Source organism: Cervus elaphus, chromosome 9, assembly GCF_910594005.1.
Source record: "Cervus elaphus chromosome 9, mCerEla1.1, whole genome shotgun sequence".
Classification (NCBI taxonomy): domain Eukaryota; kingdom Metazoa; phylum Chordata; class Mammalia; order Artiodactyla; family Cervidae; genus Cervus; species Cervus elaphus.
In genome coordinates, this window is record NC_057823.1 from 14,321,204 (window position 1) to 14,340,054 (window position 18,851).

The window sequence follows — 18,851 nt, forward strand, 5'->3', positions numbered from 1 at the left end:
GAGGTGTGGGTTCAATCCTTGGTTGGGGAACTAAGATCCTGCATGCCTTGCAGCGTGACCAAAAAACAAACAGAAAAACCCCCCTAGCCCTTTCAAGTGCTCACCGCAGACCAGGTGCCCTTCCACTTGTGGCATCGTGCCGTATCCAGCAGCGGAAGTTGAAGCTCTGGGATGCTAAGTGGGTCCGGCAGTCTAGTGCAGGTCCTGGGGCCCACGAGCGGCAGGGCTGCCTTGCAAGGCCCTGAGATGCACGTGGGTCACCAGGCACCACCATGTAGGACTGACCTTGTGTGTAAACCCAGATATACCCAAGGCCACCAGCTGGAGAGACACACACAGATGCCCTCAGGTGCACTACAGACCCCAAGGACACACACACGGGCCTTCACACACATCCCTGCAAAGTGTGCGCATAGACCATGTCCTTCATGGGCACGCTCCCTGCCAGCCTGCTCCTGTGGCAGGCACCTCTTCATCAGCCCCCTGGGGTGGGGCAGTGGGGGAGACCCAGCCCAGGCACTGGGGGCAGGAACAAGAAACAAGGGCAGGACAGAGTGAGCCGGGTGTGGCCCTGGCTGTTTATTCCATGTGTCAGCCCTGGGGGCCCAGCTGGGCCAGGGCAACCCTCTGGGGAGCCTGGCTGACCCTGGCTGGCCTCAGCGGTTTCTTTGGGGTGTGGGTGGACATCAGGGTTAAGGCTGGGGAGGGACAGGAAGTAAAGTGCTTGCAAGGGCCCTGGGGGCTTGGTCCCAGCCACCCTCCCGCTGTGGAGGCCGGCAAGGGTCTGTGCCCCCCTGGGCTGTGCAAACGGACTTTCCGGGGCCCACCCAGCTGGGCCTGGGCGAGGGGCACACACAGGCTAGCAGACCCTGCCGACGCCCCCTGCTGGGGAGGCTCCAGTGGGGCCAGGTGGGCCCAGTGGGGGATGTGTCCGGCCAGAGTTGACTGTCCACTGATTGTCTGCTTGTCTGGTCTGAGGTTGTGGCAGTATCGGGGCTGCAGGCCCGCTCCCAGCTCTCCGGGGGCTGCCTGTCCCGTTGGCTCTCACCGGCGGAGCCGCTGCAGCTGCGGGGAGAAGTGGCCCGGGTCAGGGCGGGGGACGCGACCACATTCGCCCACCCACTTTCAATGCCCAAGCTGCTCACCTCACTCTCGACCAGGTTCCGTCTATACAGCGCCTCCTTGGCGGCCTCCTAGGGGGTGAAGAAGGAGTCAGCGGGCAGCCCCTGGTGGCCTCGGCCCTGCCCCCACGCCCGCCCGGCTCACCCTGCTGCCATCATTGCCCAGACGCCGGGCGGCCTCCGTGTAGAACTGTAGCTGGCGCTCCAGCTGGGCCATGTACTCTGAGGGATGGAGGTGGGGGGACATCAGGATGGGGCCCGTGGCCTCCACCCCTCCGCCTACACCCGTCCCTGAGCTCCTACCCCGCCGCATGCCCGGGCCTCCCTGCTCCAGCTGTGCCCGCTGCCACTGGCTGCGCTGCATGATGTCCTGGTACTGCTGCGCCACCTCGGGGGGCACTGGCCGCCGCGCCTGCCTGAGGGCCAGGATCTGGGGTGGGGGGAGAGGATGCAGAGGGAGCTGTGAGGGACCTGCGGACCCCAAGTCCTGCCCCACTGAGCCTCGCAGGGCGGTACCCACCTTCCGCTCCAGACGCTCTTGGTCGAAGGCCAGCACGCTGAGGCTGTGCAGGGGCCGTGCTGATCTATGGAGTTGGTGAGGGGTGAGGGGCTGCAGGGAACTCCCACCCCCAACCCTGTTAACTCAACAAACACACTGGGCCCCGGGGGACAGTGGGAGACAAGCCAAGCTCCCCCCTGTGTTGCTGAATCCACAACCAGACAGGGACAATGGGTGTACACCCAGGCTACTGTGATGCCAGGTGTCAGGGAGGGCTTCCTGGAGGAGGTGACGGCCAAGCTGGGAATCAAAGTAGTCAGAGCTGGGCAGAGGAGCAGGAAGCAAGTGTGGCCATAGGGGTGCTCAGGGTATTGTAACACAGAGTAGCCAAGAGGCTCGTGAAAACTAAATGTAGCCATGAACCAACCGGAAGAAGTGGGGGGAAAAAAGGCTGGATTATTGACAGTGGTCTGATCACAAAAGGTCTTAAAGATCAAGCTGAGGAGTTTAAACTAGATGCTCCAGAAGAGGGGCCAGGAAAGGTTTTGAAGCAGGGGAGAGACATGCTCTAATTTGTGCCTGATGATAAGTTGTCCAGGAGAGGCTGAGATAAGAAGAAGGGCATTCTCTCCAGCACAGCTGGGCCCAGTCACCTACCTGTTCCCTGCCTCCCTTGTAGGAGCAGGTATGGGAGGAGCCTTCCCTTTGGGCCCAGCAACCTGCTTCAGAGGACAGAACCAGTCTTGTGAGTCTCGGCCACCTTGAACCAAGCCCCCCCGTCCCCCCTAGGGCTGCTGATGGGCAGGGGTCTCACTGTGGGCATGGATGCTGGCACGGGGTCGATGACCAGCCACCTCTCTGTCGTGGTCTCCAACTGCTGGGCCGTCAGTGGCTCACGAATCCGAACCATCACCTCCAGCCGCCCCCCTGTGGGCCTGCGACCATCCAGGACCTGATGGGAGTGAGGGGAGGCTGTTAAGAAGCATGCAGTGGGGCTTCCCTGGTGGCTCAGTGGTAAAGAATCCGCCTGCCAATGCAGGAGACATGGGTTCGATCCCTGGTGCGGGAAGATCCCACATGCTGCTCAGCAACTAAGCCCGTGTGCCACAGCTATAGAGCCTGTGCTCTAGAGCCCGGGAGCTGCAACTACTGAGCCCACGCACCGAAACCACTGAAGCCTGTGTGCCCTAGAGCCCGTGCACACAACAAAAGCAGCTACCGCAACGGGAAACCTGCATACCACAACTAGAGAGTGGCCCCCGTGTAACACAACTAGGGGGAAGCCTGCGCGGCAACGAAGACCCAGCACAGCCAAAATAAATAAATAAGTAAATAAAACTACAAAAAAAAGCAGCAGCAGGAAGTGGCTAGAGGCTCAGGGCTGGGCTCCAGGACAACCAGAGAAATTTCCAAAATATGAACCCCCGGGTATGGCTCAGACACCAGCTGCTCTTAATGGAGCAGGGTGCAGAGGGTACTTAGGGCTGGGTAGTGGGGAAGCCTGGTATTTCTGGGGAGGGGCTGTGCCAGCAGAGAGGACCTTCGGGAGGCTCAGGGCAGGGAGCATCTGGCTGAAGTTCGTGAGTGGCACGGCTATACCCAAGTATTCAGACCAATGTCCATCTCTCACCTCAAGGACCTCTCGGACCTCGCATGCTGTCTCCAGGGCATCCAGTTTCAGCTGGGCTGTGCCCAGGACCCGGTCGGTCTTAAAGAGCCCCCTGTGTGTGAGAGGGGACAGGATGGTTGCTCCTGGGCAGCTCCCCCTCCTCTGGAGCCCAGACAGCACCTGTGGCCCCAGCTCACCCCTTGTGGACCACTTCGAACTTGATGCCTTTGGTCTGGATGGCCCTTCGGAAGCCACGGTGGTTGCGGTTGATGCAGAGCTTGAACTGCTCCTTGAACTCTGCCGGGGGAAAGAGGGAGAGAGGAGGGGCGGGTGGGGTCAGGTTATGGTCTCATGGGCTTTCTGTGGGGAGGGGAGGTGGGGGACTGCTTCCTGCCAGGGCTCACCAGGGGAGTCTGTGTTTTTGATCACGCTGGTCTTGTCTTTCTGAGCTTCTTCCTGTGACCAGACAGGAGGTGAAAAAGCTCAGGGGCTGGGGCCTGCCCTTGAACCCCTGCCGGCCCGACATCCTCCAGGCCTGAGGGGGCTGGAGCCCATCCCCCCTCAGCTCCCCATGTACCACGTTGGGATAGGGGAAGTCGAACCGAACAAAGACATCCAGGTCACCAGGAGAAAGCCCTGCGGGAAGACAAGGGTCAGAGTTGGGCAGACAGGTAGACCCCACAGCCCTGCCCCTTGCCTGGTGCCCCCTCACCTGGAGGTGTGGGCAAGCTGATGCCCTTCACGATGAACAGGAGCATGTCGTTGCTGCTGAGGTCAGGGAAGATCCTTCCGGGAGGGAAGGCAGGAGACAGACATCTCAGTGCCACCGTCCTGCCCACCTTCTCGGCCCACCCCCCAGTCTCGTGAGGGTGTCTCAGGTTCCAGGCTTGAGGTTTTTTTTTTTTTCAGGCTTGAGTTTTAGAACCAGACAGACTACAATTCTCTATCAAGGTCTGCCACTGGCTACCTGTTTAGTCCTTTCATCAATCTGCACATATTTATTTGGGACCAGCTCTGCACCAGTCAGTGGCCTCACCTTGTGGGACTGCTTTCCTTGCATAAGATTTCTGGAACCTTCTAGAAGTTTCTGGAATCTTCTAGAATTCACCAAGTGCCCTAGCTGCTGTGGGACCTTCTCTTTCTCTGACAAGGTTTTTTGAGCATCTACTATATGCCAGCCAGTGTCCTCACTGCTGAAAATACAGAGGTAAATGAGGCAGACCACACCTGTGTTCAGGGAGCCCTGATTAGCTAAGTGAACAGATGACCCCTGAATATATAAATAAACAAAACAAAAACAACTCTGCAGAGGATTAAAACACTGGAGAGAGTGGAGTGTGCTTGGGAGGTGCTGCTCCAGACACAGCCATCAAGGAGGGCTTCTCAGGAGAAGTAACATCATAGGTGACTCTGAATGTCAAGAAGAGGTGGCTACAGGGACTTCCCTAACAGTCCAGTGGTTAAGACTTCAAGTTTCTACTGCAGGGGGCATGGGTTTGATCCCTGGTCATGGAATTAGGATCCTGCAGGCCATGCAGTGCAGCTAAAAAAACTTTTAAAAAATAAAGAGACTGCTACATGGTAATCTGCATAAGAGGGTCTAAGCAGAGGAGACAGCTGGTGCAAAGGTCCTGAGTGGGAACACAGCTGATGTGTCTGATTGACCAAAAAGAAGTCTGTGTAGCAGCGGGTGAGAGAAGTGGGGTCAGTGGGAGGAGATGAGGGGATGACAGGGAGCCAGGCTGTGCAGATGTGGGGGAGCCAGGGTAAGGGGTGCAGATTATCCTAAGTGGTGACGTTAGGTTACCCTAGTGGCCACCCCTAACCTTGTGTAAAAGTGGGAAAAATGACCCCAACTCCCTGGAGTGTGAGATGATGTAACAGGAGCAGGACCCACCTCACCACTCCGTTGAGCTTGCCCAGGACTTTGGGATGAGGCCCAGCTCTGCATTCACTAGACTGTCCCCATTTCCAAACGTGTCACTGTCAACACTTGATTGCCATCCTTTACTCACACGGCATGTTTGCCTCAGGACCCTTGCACATGCTCTGCTCCCACCAGAGCACCCAAACGCTCCTCCAGAAGGAAGTCCTCTGCTAGCTTCTGGGGAGTGTGAACCCCTCTCCAAAGGGTCAGTGGCAGGGTATAGGGGGCCTTACTTGATGACGCTGAAGGTTCTCTGCTCAAAGCGAGCAGTGGGCGTGGGGAGACCCCGGGCGAAGGCCTGCTTCAGAATCTCCATGCTCCGCTTACAGTCCTCTGCCAGCTTCTCAAATCTGCCAGCGAGAGGGCCCTGCTCAGGTCCCTGGTCCCAGGGGCAGGCTGCGGGATGCAGAAGTCAGTGGGGCATGGGGGCTGGGCTTCTTACTTGCTGGTTTCAGCGATGTTGCCTAGCTGAGTGAACTGGTTAGAGTGGTTCAGGCACATCTGGGGGAGCAGAAGACAGTGAGGGGAGGGTTGGAGCAGGGCCGTGTGACTGGTGATGACCTGGGCAGGGAAGTCCCCTTCACCTCGTGCTGCTGCCTTATGAGCTTGGTGAGTTCGCCGTAGCGTCGGGCAGACTCCTGAGACAGACCTGGGCCGGGACGCTGGACCAGGGCAAAGTCATCCTTGTTGACGGGGGCGGGCGGCACCTGGGGAGGACGGGGCTTGTGAGGGAGGGGCCTGCTGGACAGCTGTGAGCAGACCCACCCAGGGCTCTGCAGAAACATCACGCCTCCTTCAAGAGGCCTTCCCTGACTACAGCTTCACCCGCAGGCCCTGTTCTTTCTTCTTTCCCAAGGAGAAAAGTAATCCTCAAAGAGAAGTGGATGGTCTGTTCCACATGGCACAATTTGTTACCCTGATCTCCAACCCCTCTTCCCTAGTAATGGAGTTCTGGCTGGACACACAGTAGCCCAGCAAGAGACTACATGTCCCAGCCTCCCCTGCAGCTAAGTGTGGCCACATGACTCAGTTCTGGCCAATGGGAGGCAAGTAGAAGTGATGGCAACTCCACATCACTGCCCATAGTCAGGATGCAGATAAGGCATCTGCTTATCTGGTCAAAGGTCAATCCACTTTGACCACGTGGACATGAATGACCTCCTAGGGTGTCACAGAGTAGCAAGATGGAAAGAACCTGGGCCCTGGAGGGCTTTTTTAGAGGTTTCTTTTAGAGACCATAATGCCCTGGGTGTCACATACAGGAAACATAAATGTCTGTCTTATTTTAGCCACTGTCTTGGGCGGGGGAGAGGGGTTTGTTACAGCAGTTTAACCTGGACCCTGATAAATACATTCCAAGTCACGAGACTGCTAAGTGGCAGAAGTCTGAAGGGTGAGGGCCCGGGAAGGTCCACAAGGCCTAGAGGGTTCACCTTGGTGATGTCCACAGGCAGCCCGTTGCGTGAGGCCTCCAGCATGGGCTCCAGCCCCTTGGCCTGGCGCAGGTGCATCTTGGCGCCCTCCACGTCGTTCTTCTGCTTGGCTCGCAGCGCAGCCTGCAAGAGCTGCTTCTTGCGGCCCTCCAGGAAGGCCAGCTGCTGCTGGGCTGTGGGTACAGGGGCGTCTGCAGGTGCCGCCCCACCCACAGCCAGGCGATCGGCTGCCCAGGTGGGGCGGGGCGTACCTACCTCTGGTGGATGTGCCTTTGGGGGCTGCTTTGGCTATGGGGGCAGATCCTGACGGGGGTGCCTTTGAAGGTGGGGCTTTGGGCTGGGCTGTGGGGGCTGCAGGGCTGCTGAGCTGCAGAGGGATGGAGAGCAAGTCAGAGCTTTCCCAGCACCTGTGATGAGTCTGCTGCCCACAGCGCTGAGGCCTGACAGCGACAACACTGACCATCTCAGTGTCTATTTCCTCAGCACTGAACACAACATATGATCTTGTTCACACTAAACCTTGGCAGCAGCCCCAGGAGGTAGGGATTAGGACTGTGCTCGCTGTACAGAGGAGCCTGAAGTTCAGAGGGCAAGATGACTTGCCCGTGGCCTCATGGCCAGGAAGTTGCAGGCCCGGATGTGCAGCTGGTTCTTCCTGGCTCAAGGCCAGGACTGCTGGGGCTTTGCTTTGCTGCCATGCCACTCCCCTGCCTCACCCCGAGGCCCTGGCCCCTCACACCTTCTTAGGCTCCTCGTCCTCTTCATCCTCAGGGCCTTCGTCCTGGCTGGCCAGCTTCATGGCGGTCTCCAGGACCCCCACCAGGCTCTGCTGGGTGGGCTCGGTGGCCTCCAGGCCCTGGATCGGGGGAAAGCCTAGGTGGCCAGTTGGGACCCAGTCAGGAGGGTGAGGCCCACACTATAATGATTGAGACACAGGTTCTTCCCCTGCTAAGGAGCCTCAGGCCTTTGAATCTATGTGGGTTGGCCAAAAAGTCTGTTCTGGTTTTTAAACCCTGAACAAACTTTTTGGCCAACACAATACTTTGCGTTTTCTCGGTTCTTTCTTCTATTTATGGAGAGGTGGGATGGGCTGCACCGTGAGGCATGTGGGATCTTACTTCCCCAACCAGAGATCGAACCCACGCCCCCTGCAGAGGAAGCACGGAGCCAGGGAACAGGACTGCCAGGGAAGTCCCTGCCCTGAATCTACTCTGAATGCAAGAAAGGAGCTGCTGCTGGTTTCATGGAGATGTCAGACCATCCTAACCTCCCTCTTTGCTCTCGGCTCCTCTTGCCTGACCCTGGCCGGGCCGTGATCAGACTCCAACAAGCAAGCACCATGTGAGGCGGTGTGCTGGGCATAAGAGGTGGCCCTGGGCCTGGAGGGACTCCTGGGGGACCAACGGGCAGAGCTGTACTTGCTCTCATGGTGGACACACAGGCAGCTCTGAGATCCCAGAAGACACCTCCAACCCACCGGCGGGGGTGACGGGAAGCTGGGGAGCTATCTGTAAAACTGAGAGCTGATGACTAGGAAGGAGTGAGTCAAAGAAGAAATGACCAGGGCCTTCCCTAGTGATTCAGTGGTAAAGAATCCATCTGCCAAAGCAAGAGACACGGGTTTGATCCCTGATCCGGAAAGATCCCACATGCTGTGAAGAAACTAAGCCCCAATGCCACAATGTCTGAGCCTGAGTTGTAGAGCTCAAGCCGCAACTACTGAAGCCGAAGCCCGCATGCCTTAGAGCCTGTGCTCTCCAACAGGAGAAGCGACCGCAATGAGGCCTGTGTACCACAACTGGAGAGTAGCCCCTGCTCGCTGCAACTAGAGAGAAGCCTATGCAACAACAAAGACCCAGCACAGCCAAAAATAAATATATAATGTTTTAAAATAAATAAATGACCAGACAGTGGTGGGCTGGTGAACAGACTCTTCAGATAAAACCTCCTAATTTTTAGTGTTCACCAATTTCTGTGGTGTAAACATTCCCATGGTAAATGATTTTAAGGTACCCGTTGTCTAAGAAGCTTGCAGAATTTCTGAAGGTGCAGCCGTCAGCTCCCTGGGACTGGAGAGCTGGAGGGAACAGCACCTGCAAAGGCTCAGAGGTTGGTGGGGTGCGGCTGGGGGCAGGGCCTACCTGGAGGCACGGGCAGCTCCGCCACGTCCACCGCCCGGCCAGCCTTGTGGGCTCGAATGGCGTCTTGGTATTGCTGCAGGAAACACAGGTGTCAGGGCTTCCTGGACAAGGTCTCTAGGGGTGGCCACCCGCCTACTTGGGTCTCCACGCACCTTGACGATGCGCTCATGCATGCGAGCCTTCCGCTGGTCCCCCTTGGTCTTGGCTTGAGCCGCAGCCACGTGGTACCGCTCCATCCGCTGCTCTAGTGCCTCCAGGAGGGTCTTCGGGGGTGGAGGAGCCTCTGGGCCAGACCAGAGGGTAGAGTTAAGGGTCCTGGTGAGGGGAGACTGTCTTGCTCTGGCCGGCCCACCCCACAGGGTCCCAGGAGCGTACCTGGCATGGAGGGCACCACAGCAGGAGCTGGAGACTGCACAGGCGGTGACGGTGGGCCCTGGGGCAGCTGGTCTAGGGGTAGAGAGGTCCAGTCCAGTGGGGGGCTTACTTGTGGCCGCCCTTCCCCCGACCAGGCTAGTCTGGCCTGACGCTGGGGTCCCCGGGGACCCCCTGACCGAAGGGGTGGCAGCATCAGCAAGAACGTCCTGGAGACCTCCAGCAGTCCTGGAGGATGGGCAGGATGGGGTCCTCACCAGGTGGAGGGGGCAGGCGCGACAGGTCCACAGGCTCCCCCCGGCTCAGGGCCTCCAAGACAGCATCAAAGCTCTGGGAGAAGGAAGATCAGGGGAGGAGGCTGCAGCTGGGAGCTAGGACCCCACGGGGAGCCTCCACGACCTGCCACAAGGCAGACGACTCCTCACTCTGTCCCTTCTTTTGCAGCATCTTTTTAAAATTCTTATTTTTGGCTGTTCTGTGACCAGGGATTGAACCTGCTCCCCTTGCAGTGGAAGTGCAGACTGACCTGGTGGTCAGTCTCTGGACCACCAGGGAAGTCCCTCTGCAGTATCTTGCTCAGGCCTCCTCCAGACATTTATGCCCATTTCACAGAGAGGGTAAACTGAGGCTTCAGGAGGTGCAGCAAACTATAGTCACGGAGTGACTGGGATTCAAATCTGGGTCTGTCTGACTCCAGAGCCCCTGTTCTTTGCTATCACACAATGTCAGAAGCATCCTGTCCTCTACCTCCAACCCTGACCCCTCTGGACGCACCTTGGCCACACGGAAGTGTTTGGCGGCAGTGGCGGTGTCTCCCTGCTGCTTGGCGTGGAGGGCAGCCAGCTTGTACTCACGCTGGCGGCTCTGCAACTGGGCCAGGGGGCCAGGGCTGCAAGGACCTGGGAGAGGGAACGGCACACAAGCTATTTCTACTTAATTCTCACAACAAAGGCCCACCTTAGAGACTTGAGAATTGAGGTTGAGAGGGGATGCTGTTTCCCTGAATCACACAGCCTGAAGAAGGCATAGTGAGGACTCAACCCTATGACTGTCAGCCTCTAGAGCCTATGCTATTTTGTCCCCAAGAAAATTCTGGAAAACTTTCTGTACTCTTACATGTTTTTAAGTTGACATCTAAAACTTTTCATTTTGAGTTAAGAAAGTGGCAATGGCTGTTGTTCCTAGTGTCTTCAAATACTGACATTTGATAAAGAAAATCATCACACTAAATCAATGGGCATGCTCTTTTAAATCAAATGTATCCTAACTACCATGGTGATTTGAAACTCACCAATATTTCCCTTTTCATTTTTTCAGATTGTGGTAAAATACACACAATATAACATTTACCATCTTAGCCCTTTATAAGTATACAGTTCAGTGGCATTAAGGACATTCACATTGTTTTACAACCATCACCACCATCCAACTCCAGCACTCTCTTCATCTTTCCCAACTGGAACTCTGTCCTCATTAAACACTTACTCCCCATCCCCCTCCCCCAGCCCCTGACACCCACTGGTCTACTTTTTGTCTCTGGGAATTTGACTCCCCAGGGGCCCCCATAAGTGAAATCATACAGTATTTGTCCCTTTGTGACTGGCTTATTTCACACAGCGTAATGTCTTCAAGGTTCATCCATGCTGTAGCGTGTGTCAGAATTTCCTTCCCTTTCCAGGGTGAATAATATTCCACTATATGGACAGACCACATTTGTTTATCCATTTACAGGCATACCTCTTAGACAGTATAAGTTTGGTTCCAGATCACCTCAATAAAGCAATTGTTGTAATAAAGTGAGTCACTCAGGTTTTTTTGGTGTCCCAGTACATATAAAAGTTACTACACTATGCTGCAGTCTATGAAATATGCAATAGCATTATGACTAAAAAAACAATGTACATACTTTAATACAAGAAAATTTTATTGTTCCCCAGGGTAACTAAGCCCATGCACTGCAACTACTGCGCCTGAACACCCTAGAGCCCATGCTCTACAACGAGAGTCGCCACTCCAAGGAGAAACCTGCTCACCGCAACTAGAGAAAGCCCATGTGCGGCAACGAAGGCCCAGTGCAGCCAAAGATAAATAACTCATTAAATTTAAAAAAATTTATTGTTAAAAAATGCTAACTACCACCTGAGCCTGCAGCAAACCGTAGCAGTGACACCGAAAATCACTGATTACAGATCCCCATGACAAATATAATAATAATGAAAAACTTGAAACACTTTGAGAATTGCCAAAATGTGACAGAGAGACACAAAGTGAGCAAAGTGAGCAAACGTTGTTGGAAAAGTGGCGCCAACAGACTGGCTCAAAGTACAGTTATCACAAACTGATTTGTAAAGAAAAAATCACAATAATCTGTGAATTGCAGTAAAGCAAAGCTGAAGAAAACCAGGTGTGCTTTATCTGTCAATACAAACTGGACACGTGGAATCTTCTGGGATTGACCAGGGATCGAACATATGTCCTCTGCATCGGCAAACGGATTTCCAACCACAGGACCGTGAAGTCCTACTTTTTAAATATATGCCAGGGTTCACATTGAGCAATTGGGAACTTCAGATCTTCCCTTATTTACATACACGTTTCTGGCAGAATTGTATCCTAACATGATGCATTTGGGTACTTGAGAGTCTTTTTTTAACACCTTATTGTACATTTAAATGTACCTTTCTGCAGTGTATCAGCAAAGTTGGGAAACAGGATTAAATGGCTTTTTAAACACTATATTAGATACAGCTTCAAATAATATGCCTAATATGTTCTTAGGAGAAGTATTCTTAAATTGAAATCAGTAAGTACAATTGTTGGTATAAAAAATAAAATACAATAGATACACCACCCATCACCCAGATATACATCCTAGAAACACCTGGAAAACAGTACCAAGTACCTGTTGTACTTTTTCAGACCAATAATTGGACTCACTGCTTTGTTTTGGTGGACTTGCCTGAGAAGGTGTCCAATTTGAAGCAAAACAACTTGACATTTTTTTTAATTGAGGTATATAATTAATTTACAATGTTGTGTTAATTTCAGGTGTATAGAAACCTGATTCATTTATTTATATACATAAGTAAATGTTCTTTCTCAGATTTTTTCCATTATAGGTTATTACTTTGTAATAACCTATAATGTATTTATCTACTGTATAGCATAAGTTCCCTGGGCTAGACAGTAGATCCTTGGTTTTTCTGGAACTATTTAATATATAGTAAGGTGTATCTGTTAATCCCAAGCTCCTAATTTATCTCTCCCTGCCCAATATCTTGACATTTCTCAATGTGGACCATTTTTAAAGTCTTTATTGAATTTTTCACAATATTGCTTCTGTTTTATGTCTTAGTTTTCTGGTCCCGAGGCATGTGGGAGCTTAGCTCCCCGAGGTGAGATTGAACCTGCTCCCGCTGCATTGGAAGGCAAAGTCTTAACCACTGGACCACCAGGGAAGTCCTGTAACACCCTGACATTTCATTGGCTTTATCTCCTGCCAATGCAAGTCCCTCTCAGTGTTAAAAATTTTTTTATTTTGGGGCAGAATTACTGTTGGAATTATTTTTTGCACAAAACTGAGCCAATCTTAACTATATCGAGCTTTTTTGATAGATAATTTTAATATACTAAGAGTAAAACTATATTGGCAAGGCAGCGCTTGTTGACAAGGTGGGGGCCGGGTCCAGCCCCTAGCACTTAGCTCCTGTTTCCTTGTTCATTCTTTCCCTACTTTCCTTTTTTGTTTTTAACGTGCAAAGAAACCTGCTTCACATCAGTCAAATAGATGGGAAGAGACAGTCTTACAGATGTCACGTGATTCTCAGGGTCCCTGCGCAGCTATATACAAAGAAATCCCATTATGAAAAACTGTTGGTGATTTCAGCTGAGAATCTCAGGTCATGATTTCCAATGGTCATTCTTGAGCTTTACTAAAAACAAAAGCTTAGAAACCAGCTTGGCTGAAGCACTCAGTGACTAGGGGTTCACTTTCTGAACCTCAGGCCAGCATTTGGAGTATCTCCTTTGTATATGTGCTGCCGAAGCTAGCACTGGAGTATCTCCTTTGGTTTGCCCCATTTTCTTTTCTTAAGGTGGTGGAAGGGGAGGTTAGGGGAAGGAAAACTTCTTGGGAGGTGTGTTCTCCAGCAAGTGAGTTTCAGGAACGATGGACAAGCTGAGGGCTTGGGAAGTATTTACTTAGTACTCTATGGGTGGGGGCCTTCCCTGGTCGTCCAGTGGTTAAGAATCTGCCTGCCAGTGCAGGAGACATGGGGTCGATCCCTGGTCTTCGGAAGATCCCACATGCCATGGAGCAACTGCGCCTGTGAGCCACAACTATGGGGCTTGTGTTCTAGAGCCCTCGAGGTGCAACTACTGAGCCTGTGCACTCAGGGCCCATGCTCTGCAACAGAAGAAGCCACCACAATAAGAGGTCTGTGCACCACAATAAAGAGTAACCCTCGTTGCAACTAGAGAAAGCCTGAAGCAGCAATGAAGACCCAACGCAGCCATAAATAAATAAAATAAAAATAAACAAATCTTAAAAAAAGAAAAAAACTCTAAGGGGAATTCCCTGGTGGTCCAGTGGTTAGGACTTTGCACTTTCACTGCTGGGACCTGCGTTCAGTCTCTGGTCGGGAAACTAAGATCCTGCAAGCCGCATGGCACACCCAAACCAAAACCAAACCAAAAAACCATAATGTTGTTCAGTTCTAAAAAGGAATGGAGTTCTGACACATGCTGCAACATTTTGTTAACTGAAGGAAGCCAGACACAGGAGGACAAACAGTGGATGATTCTATTTACGTGAAATATCTATAAGAGGCAAATCCAGAGACAGAAAGTAGAACAGAGGTTCCTAGGGACTGGGCCAGGGAGAATGGGGAGTTAGTGCTGCATAGGGGAGATGAAAAAGTTTTGGAAACTGATAGAGGTGGTGGTTGCACAATATCATGAAAGTGATAAATATCACTCAATTGCATGTTGAAAAATAGTTAAACGGCAAATGTTTTGTTAAATATATTTTATAGCTACCACAGACAGAAAACCTCTCTTGTGAGCCTGTGTTCCCCTTGGAAAGTAGGATCTTGGGAGGGAAAGGTGTTAAAAATATCTAAAAATCAGTGCATAAAAAAAAATAAAATAAAAATCAGTGCAGGCCCTGTACCCCCCCACCACAGGGCCAGCCACTAAATGAATAACCCCCTCATCAGCCCACATCAGCCAGCCCTGCCTGTGGCCTACCTGGGGGCGGCTGGGGTTTAGCGGAGACCAGGGATGATGATGGAGCAGCGGAAGGAGGACTCTCCATGATGACCCGGGGATCTGGGGCCAGTGGGTTCAGAGGGGCCGGCGGGACGGGTGCAGGTGTGTGGCTGGGCGTGGCCACTGGACCCTTCCCCACAGCCACAGGTGGCGGGATGTCCCCTTCGTCGATGGCTTTGCCTTTCCGGACCGAGGCCAGCAGGTTTTCAAGTGTCTAGGAGAAGGTGTGAACGTGGGTTTGGGAGGAGCCTGGAGCTGGGTGCCGGGGGCAGTGGTGAGGACCTGGTTACCCTCTTGTCTGCCCACTCACCTTAAGCCCCCGGTCGTAGCGCCGCATCTTGGCACTGTCTCCGGCTTGCCTAGCACTTTCGATCGCGGTCTGGTAGAGGGCCAGCCTCTCCTGCAAGGTGGCCTCCAGCCCTGGGCTGGGTGTTGTGGCCTTTGGCTGCGGGAGGGGCCAGGTACATGGTCTGGGTGGTGACCCCTCTCTCAGGTCCACCCTGACAGCTCCCTGGGCTGAGTACCTACTGTATATCAGGTGTGTTGCCCCCTGTAACCCCGAAGGGGCAGAAATCATTGCCCATCTCCCAGGGTGGAGAACTGGGGATTAGAGGCACCCCACCACCTGTGCGAGGTTCCATGGTTGAGAGGGAAGGAGGGAGGCCTTGAACCCTGGGCTGCACGGACCAGTGTTGTCAGGGGTATACCTGGGCCACAGGAGGGTGGGACTCTGAAGCCTTCTGTTCCTCCCCAAGGACCTCATTCAGTTCCGCCTGCAGGGACACACGGCCGGGGGCCAATTGTGAGGGCCTGCTGGATGGACAACAAAGGGAGGGAGGTCTCCTACTCTGCCCCGGGCGCTCACCAGCAGGTCGTCATCAGCCTCCACATCCTCCTCATCCGTTCCCTCCTCTTCATCCTCATCCGGGTCTCTCATGCATAAGCTGGCCATCTTCTCAATGGCTTCCATGGGCAGGGGACCTGGAGGCAAGGGGAGGCCCTAGTTGAACCAGGATCCTTCAAGAGTCCCTGGCCTCCTGTCCCATTCACCCATGGCCATGAAAATTAGGGGAGCAGGCAATGGGCAGTATGTCTTCCTCTCCTGGCTCTTCCATGGCACCCCACTGTCCTTGGGCCAGCAGGCATGATCCTACTCCCTGTCGATCCTCCTGGCCTCATCTCTCCCTTGACAAGCCTGAGTTGGAACCCCAGATCTGCAACTTTCTCACTGTGGGACCCTGGGCAAGTCGCTTCACCTCCCTAGGCCTTAGTCTTCCCATCTGTTAGATGGGGGCAATAACAGTCTCTCCTCAAAAAAAAAAAAAAAAACAGTCTCTCCTCCACCATAGACTGCAGGGCCTAAAGGTAAATGCAGCCCTTAGAACAGCACCCTGTCAGTGTTTTGTTGTTCATGTAACTCTTGTTATTCACGGCACCCATGTTCTATAAAGTTGGAATTAGTGAATAATGAACCACCTGGCCCTGAAGGAAATACAGCATTAGGTTCCCATGAGCCTCTGGGCACAACATTGTTGTCAAACAGGCAATATATATCCTTGTTTTATGTGTGTTTCTACTTAAAGACACCTTCGTTAATATATATTGTTGATTCACTAACATGGAACTTGAGGCCACAGTACTATAACTAATGCCTGAATGAAGCTCATCTACAGTTCAGTTCAGTCGCTCGGTCGTGTCAGACTCTTTGAGACCCCATGAATCGCAGCACGCCAGGCCTCCCTGTCCGTCACCAACTCCCAGAGTCCACCAAAACCCATGTCCATCGAGTCAGTGCTGCCATCCAGCCAATCTCATCTCCAAGGTACATCCTAGTCTTCTCACGCTAAGGAACAGGAAACAGCACTCTGGCACTGCGCTTGGGGACCACGTGGATCCGCAAAACCAACAAAAAGCACAAACATGAGAAAAGCGTGACATTCCACAGACCAAGAAAAGGACACTATTTATGCGCTGAGACGAGAAGGCAGAGTGTCGCCTCGGCAGGGAACAGGCACACTGGGTGACTCAAACTTTTGGCAGCTCCATGCATGTCTGTGAATGACTGCAGAAGTGCACCATGCAACTGATTTGGAGGTTACAAATAAATTTAAACCAATAGATGAATTCACAAACTCGGAATCCGTAGCTAACAAGGATCAACTGCATTAGCTATACAGTGTAAAGGTTCCGTGTGCCCAAGTTCCAGCCCCACTTGACCACTGCAGAGTCCCCTGCCCCCTACCACCTCTTCCAGGGCCTGTGCACAAACTGTGACTCACCCCCTCCCCCACTCTTCACCTGGCCCTCCCCATTGCAGGTGCCTCCTCCTGGAATCCCAGTCCAGCTCACAGGTCTCCCCCAATCCCAGCCCTGATCATAGAACCATGGGTTGGAGGACATGCCACATCCATTATTAGTCATTATTCCCATTTTACAGACAGGGAAACTGAGCCCCATAGAGGTGCTAAAACTCAGCAAGTCACACAGCCAGTTAGTTGCAGAAGTGGGACTTGAATCCTCATTTTGGGGCCAAAGCCGATCGCTTAACTCTTCCCCAGACTGAGGTTGCCAGGCGGACAAGGACCTTCTCTGTCTTCATACTCTCATTGCCTCAGTGCCCAGCTCCAAACAGGAGCTCAGAAAATGTTCAGGGGTGTACTGAGAGTCTCACCTTTGCCTTTAAGCTTCTCCAAGGCTTGGGGCTGGCCTCCCACCAAGGCCAAGAACTCAGCCTCCAGTTCCTCATCGTTAACTCCATCTTCAGGGATCATCAGGCCATCTGGGGAGAGGTCAACTAGCAGGCCCAGCTGTGGGAACAATGGGGGTTCAGTCATACCATGGGATGCACCCCAGGTAGCTAGAGGCAGCTATGATGGACCTGGAGCCTGCTGGGGAGGAACCCAGGGCTCCTGGGGAAAGCCAATCAGCTGGAACAGGCCCCAGACACAACAGGTGTCTCAAGATGGGCCAAGTCACTCCTCTGGCACAGATCAACATGGGGCAAAGGGCAGGTAGAGAGAGATCCAACTGCCTGCTCTGAGCCCACACCTGTGATGTGTTGCTAGCCAAGTTCAGTGGTGAAATAAGGCCCTACACCCTTCCCCAAAGCAAAGTCACTCTGCACAACTGGGTTTTTCCATTCCAGCATCTTCAGCAGAGGGAGCTATGCAGGAAGGCTGGAGGTGTCAAGAGTAAAAGGAAGCACAGACAGTGCTGAAGTTGGAAGTGAGGTCTTGGCTGTGTGACACACCTGTCTTCCTATCCTATCCTTGCTAATGACCAACCATGATGTGACAATATTAGGCTGAGTACACAAATTACGCCCCCTTTCTTTGGGTCAAAAATGGCCAAGTATCGGCAATCATACATACATGGCTCCATCTAATAGTAATGATGATGACACCATTTATTGAGCACAATGTTCTAGCACTTTCTGTAAACTATCTCAATGAATTTTCACAACTATCCTGTGAAATGCTCTCTTAAGGCCTCCATTGTACAGATGAGAAAACTGAGGCTTAGAGGTGTGAAGCCAAGTATCCAATATGCAGAAGCCCAGAGGGAACTTCAGGTCAGCCAGACTAATGCCTGGGCACTAAGTTTTGGCCTGAGCTCCTTCCATCAAAGCTGAGAAAAATCAAACTCTCCCAGTGCCTAGGAAAAAGGTAATGAGACAGGGAGAAGGGGCCCAATCACAATTCTGTGGGCTCACGGCAGGCAGTCTGGATTTGCCCTTAGCTCTGGCCAAGCAGTTGATCCCTATGACCTTGGACAGGTGTCTTCGCCTCTCTGGGCCTCAGTATCCTCATCAGTACAATGGGGATAAAAAAGTATGACCTGGCCAAGCTGATGCGAGGGTTACGAATGCTCAGTCCAGGAAAGCCATAACTGTTTTTCTTACCCCAGGTTCGAGGCCTTCCCCTTCCCGACTGGCGTTGCTACTGCAACAGGTGGCCCTGAGCCCTGGGCGGGGCTCCAGGAGCTGGGAAGCCCGGGCCAACAGGCCTTACTGTGGGGGTCGAACCTAACCTAGGGGGCGGGGACGCGGGATCACCTGGGACTGGAGAGCAGGTTCCTTTGGGGGGTGGGGCCCTCCCTTGAACGTCTGACAAGGGTGGGATGGGATACCTCGGCGGGGCCATGGGATACAGACTCACCTGGCGGGCGGTGGCGGCGCCTCGGCCCGGGGGTCCCGGGGGTCCCTTCCTCTTGTGCATCTTCCTGGCTGGCTACTCGGACCACTGGACCCCTGGCCTGGCCTTGCCCTGCCTCCTCCCCCGGGGCCTATGGCCGCGCACGCGCCCTTCCTGAGTCCCACGCCCCTTGTCGGCGCCCCGAGACCGCCGACCCCACGCCCTCGGCCCCCAGGTGGCTGCCCCACTTCCGCCTCGGCCCTCGGGCGCCGCGGCACCGGAGCGCAGCCACTGGACTTGCCGGGCCCACAACACAGAAACTACAATTCCCGGCAGGCAGTGCGCGAG

At 53.5% G+C, this 18,851-nt stretch overlaps 1 protein-coding gene across 2 annotated transcripts; it reads right to left on the reverse strand.

Annotated features, from left to right (window-relative positions):
* Window positions 1-550: 550 nt before the first annotated feature.
* Window positions 551-18,833, reverse strand: CC2D1A (coiled-coil and C2 domain containing 1A). Of its 2 annotated transcripts, none has more exons than XM_043911258.1 (29): window positions 18,528-18,833; window positions 17,042-17,177; window positions 15,236-15,351; window positions 15,078-15,143; window positions 14,681-14,815; window positions 14,350-14,584; window positions 9,877-10,001; window positions 9,360-9,432; window positions 9,106-9,177; window positions 8,883-9,013; window positions 8,731-8,803; window positions 7,329-7,462; window positions 6,845-6,956; window positions 6,590-6,762; window positions 5,741-5,863; window positions 5,599-5,657; window positions 5,390-5,506; window positions 3,942-4,015; window positions 3,807-3,865; window positions 3,634-3,685; window positions 3,427-3,526; window positions 3,251-3,341; window positions 2,435-2,572; window positions 2,278-2,339; window positions 1,642-1,705; window positions 1,425-1,551; window positions 1,267-1,343; window positions 1,146-1,193; window positions 551-1,065 (listed from the first exon to the last, which is right to left on the reverse strand). In XM_043911258.1, the coding sequence occupies exons 1-29, from the start codon at window positions 18,585-18,587 to the stop codon at window positions 1,045-1,047; spliced, it is 2,853 nt and encodes a 950-aa protein (XP_043767193.1). In that variant the 5' UTR covers window positions 18,588-18,833; the 3' UTR covers window positions 551-1,044. The 2 variants fall into 2 exon arrangements, with proteins under 2 accessions (XP_043767193.1, XP_043767192.1); XM_043911257.1 differs by having other exon boundaries at window positions 2,278-2,342.
* Window positions 18,834-18,851: the final 18 nt, after the last annotated feature.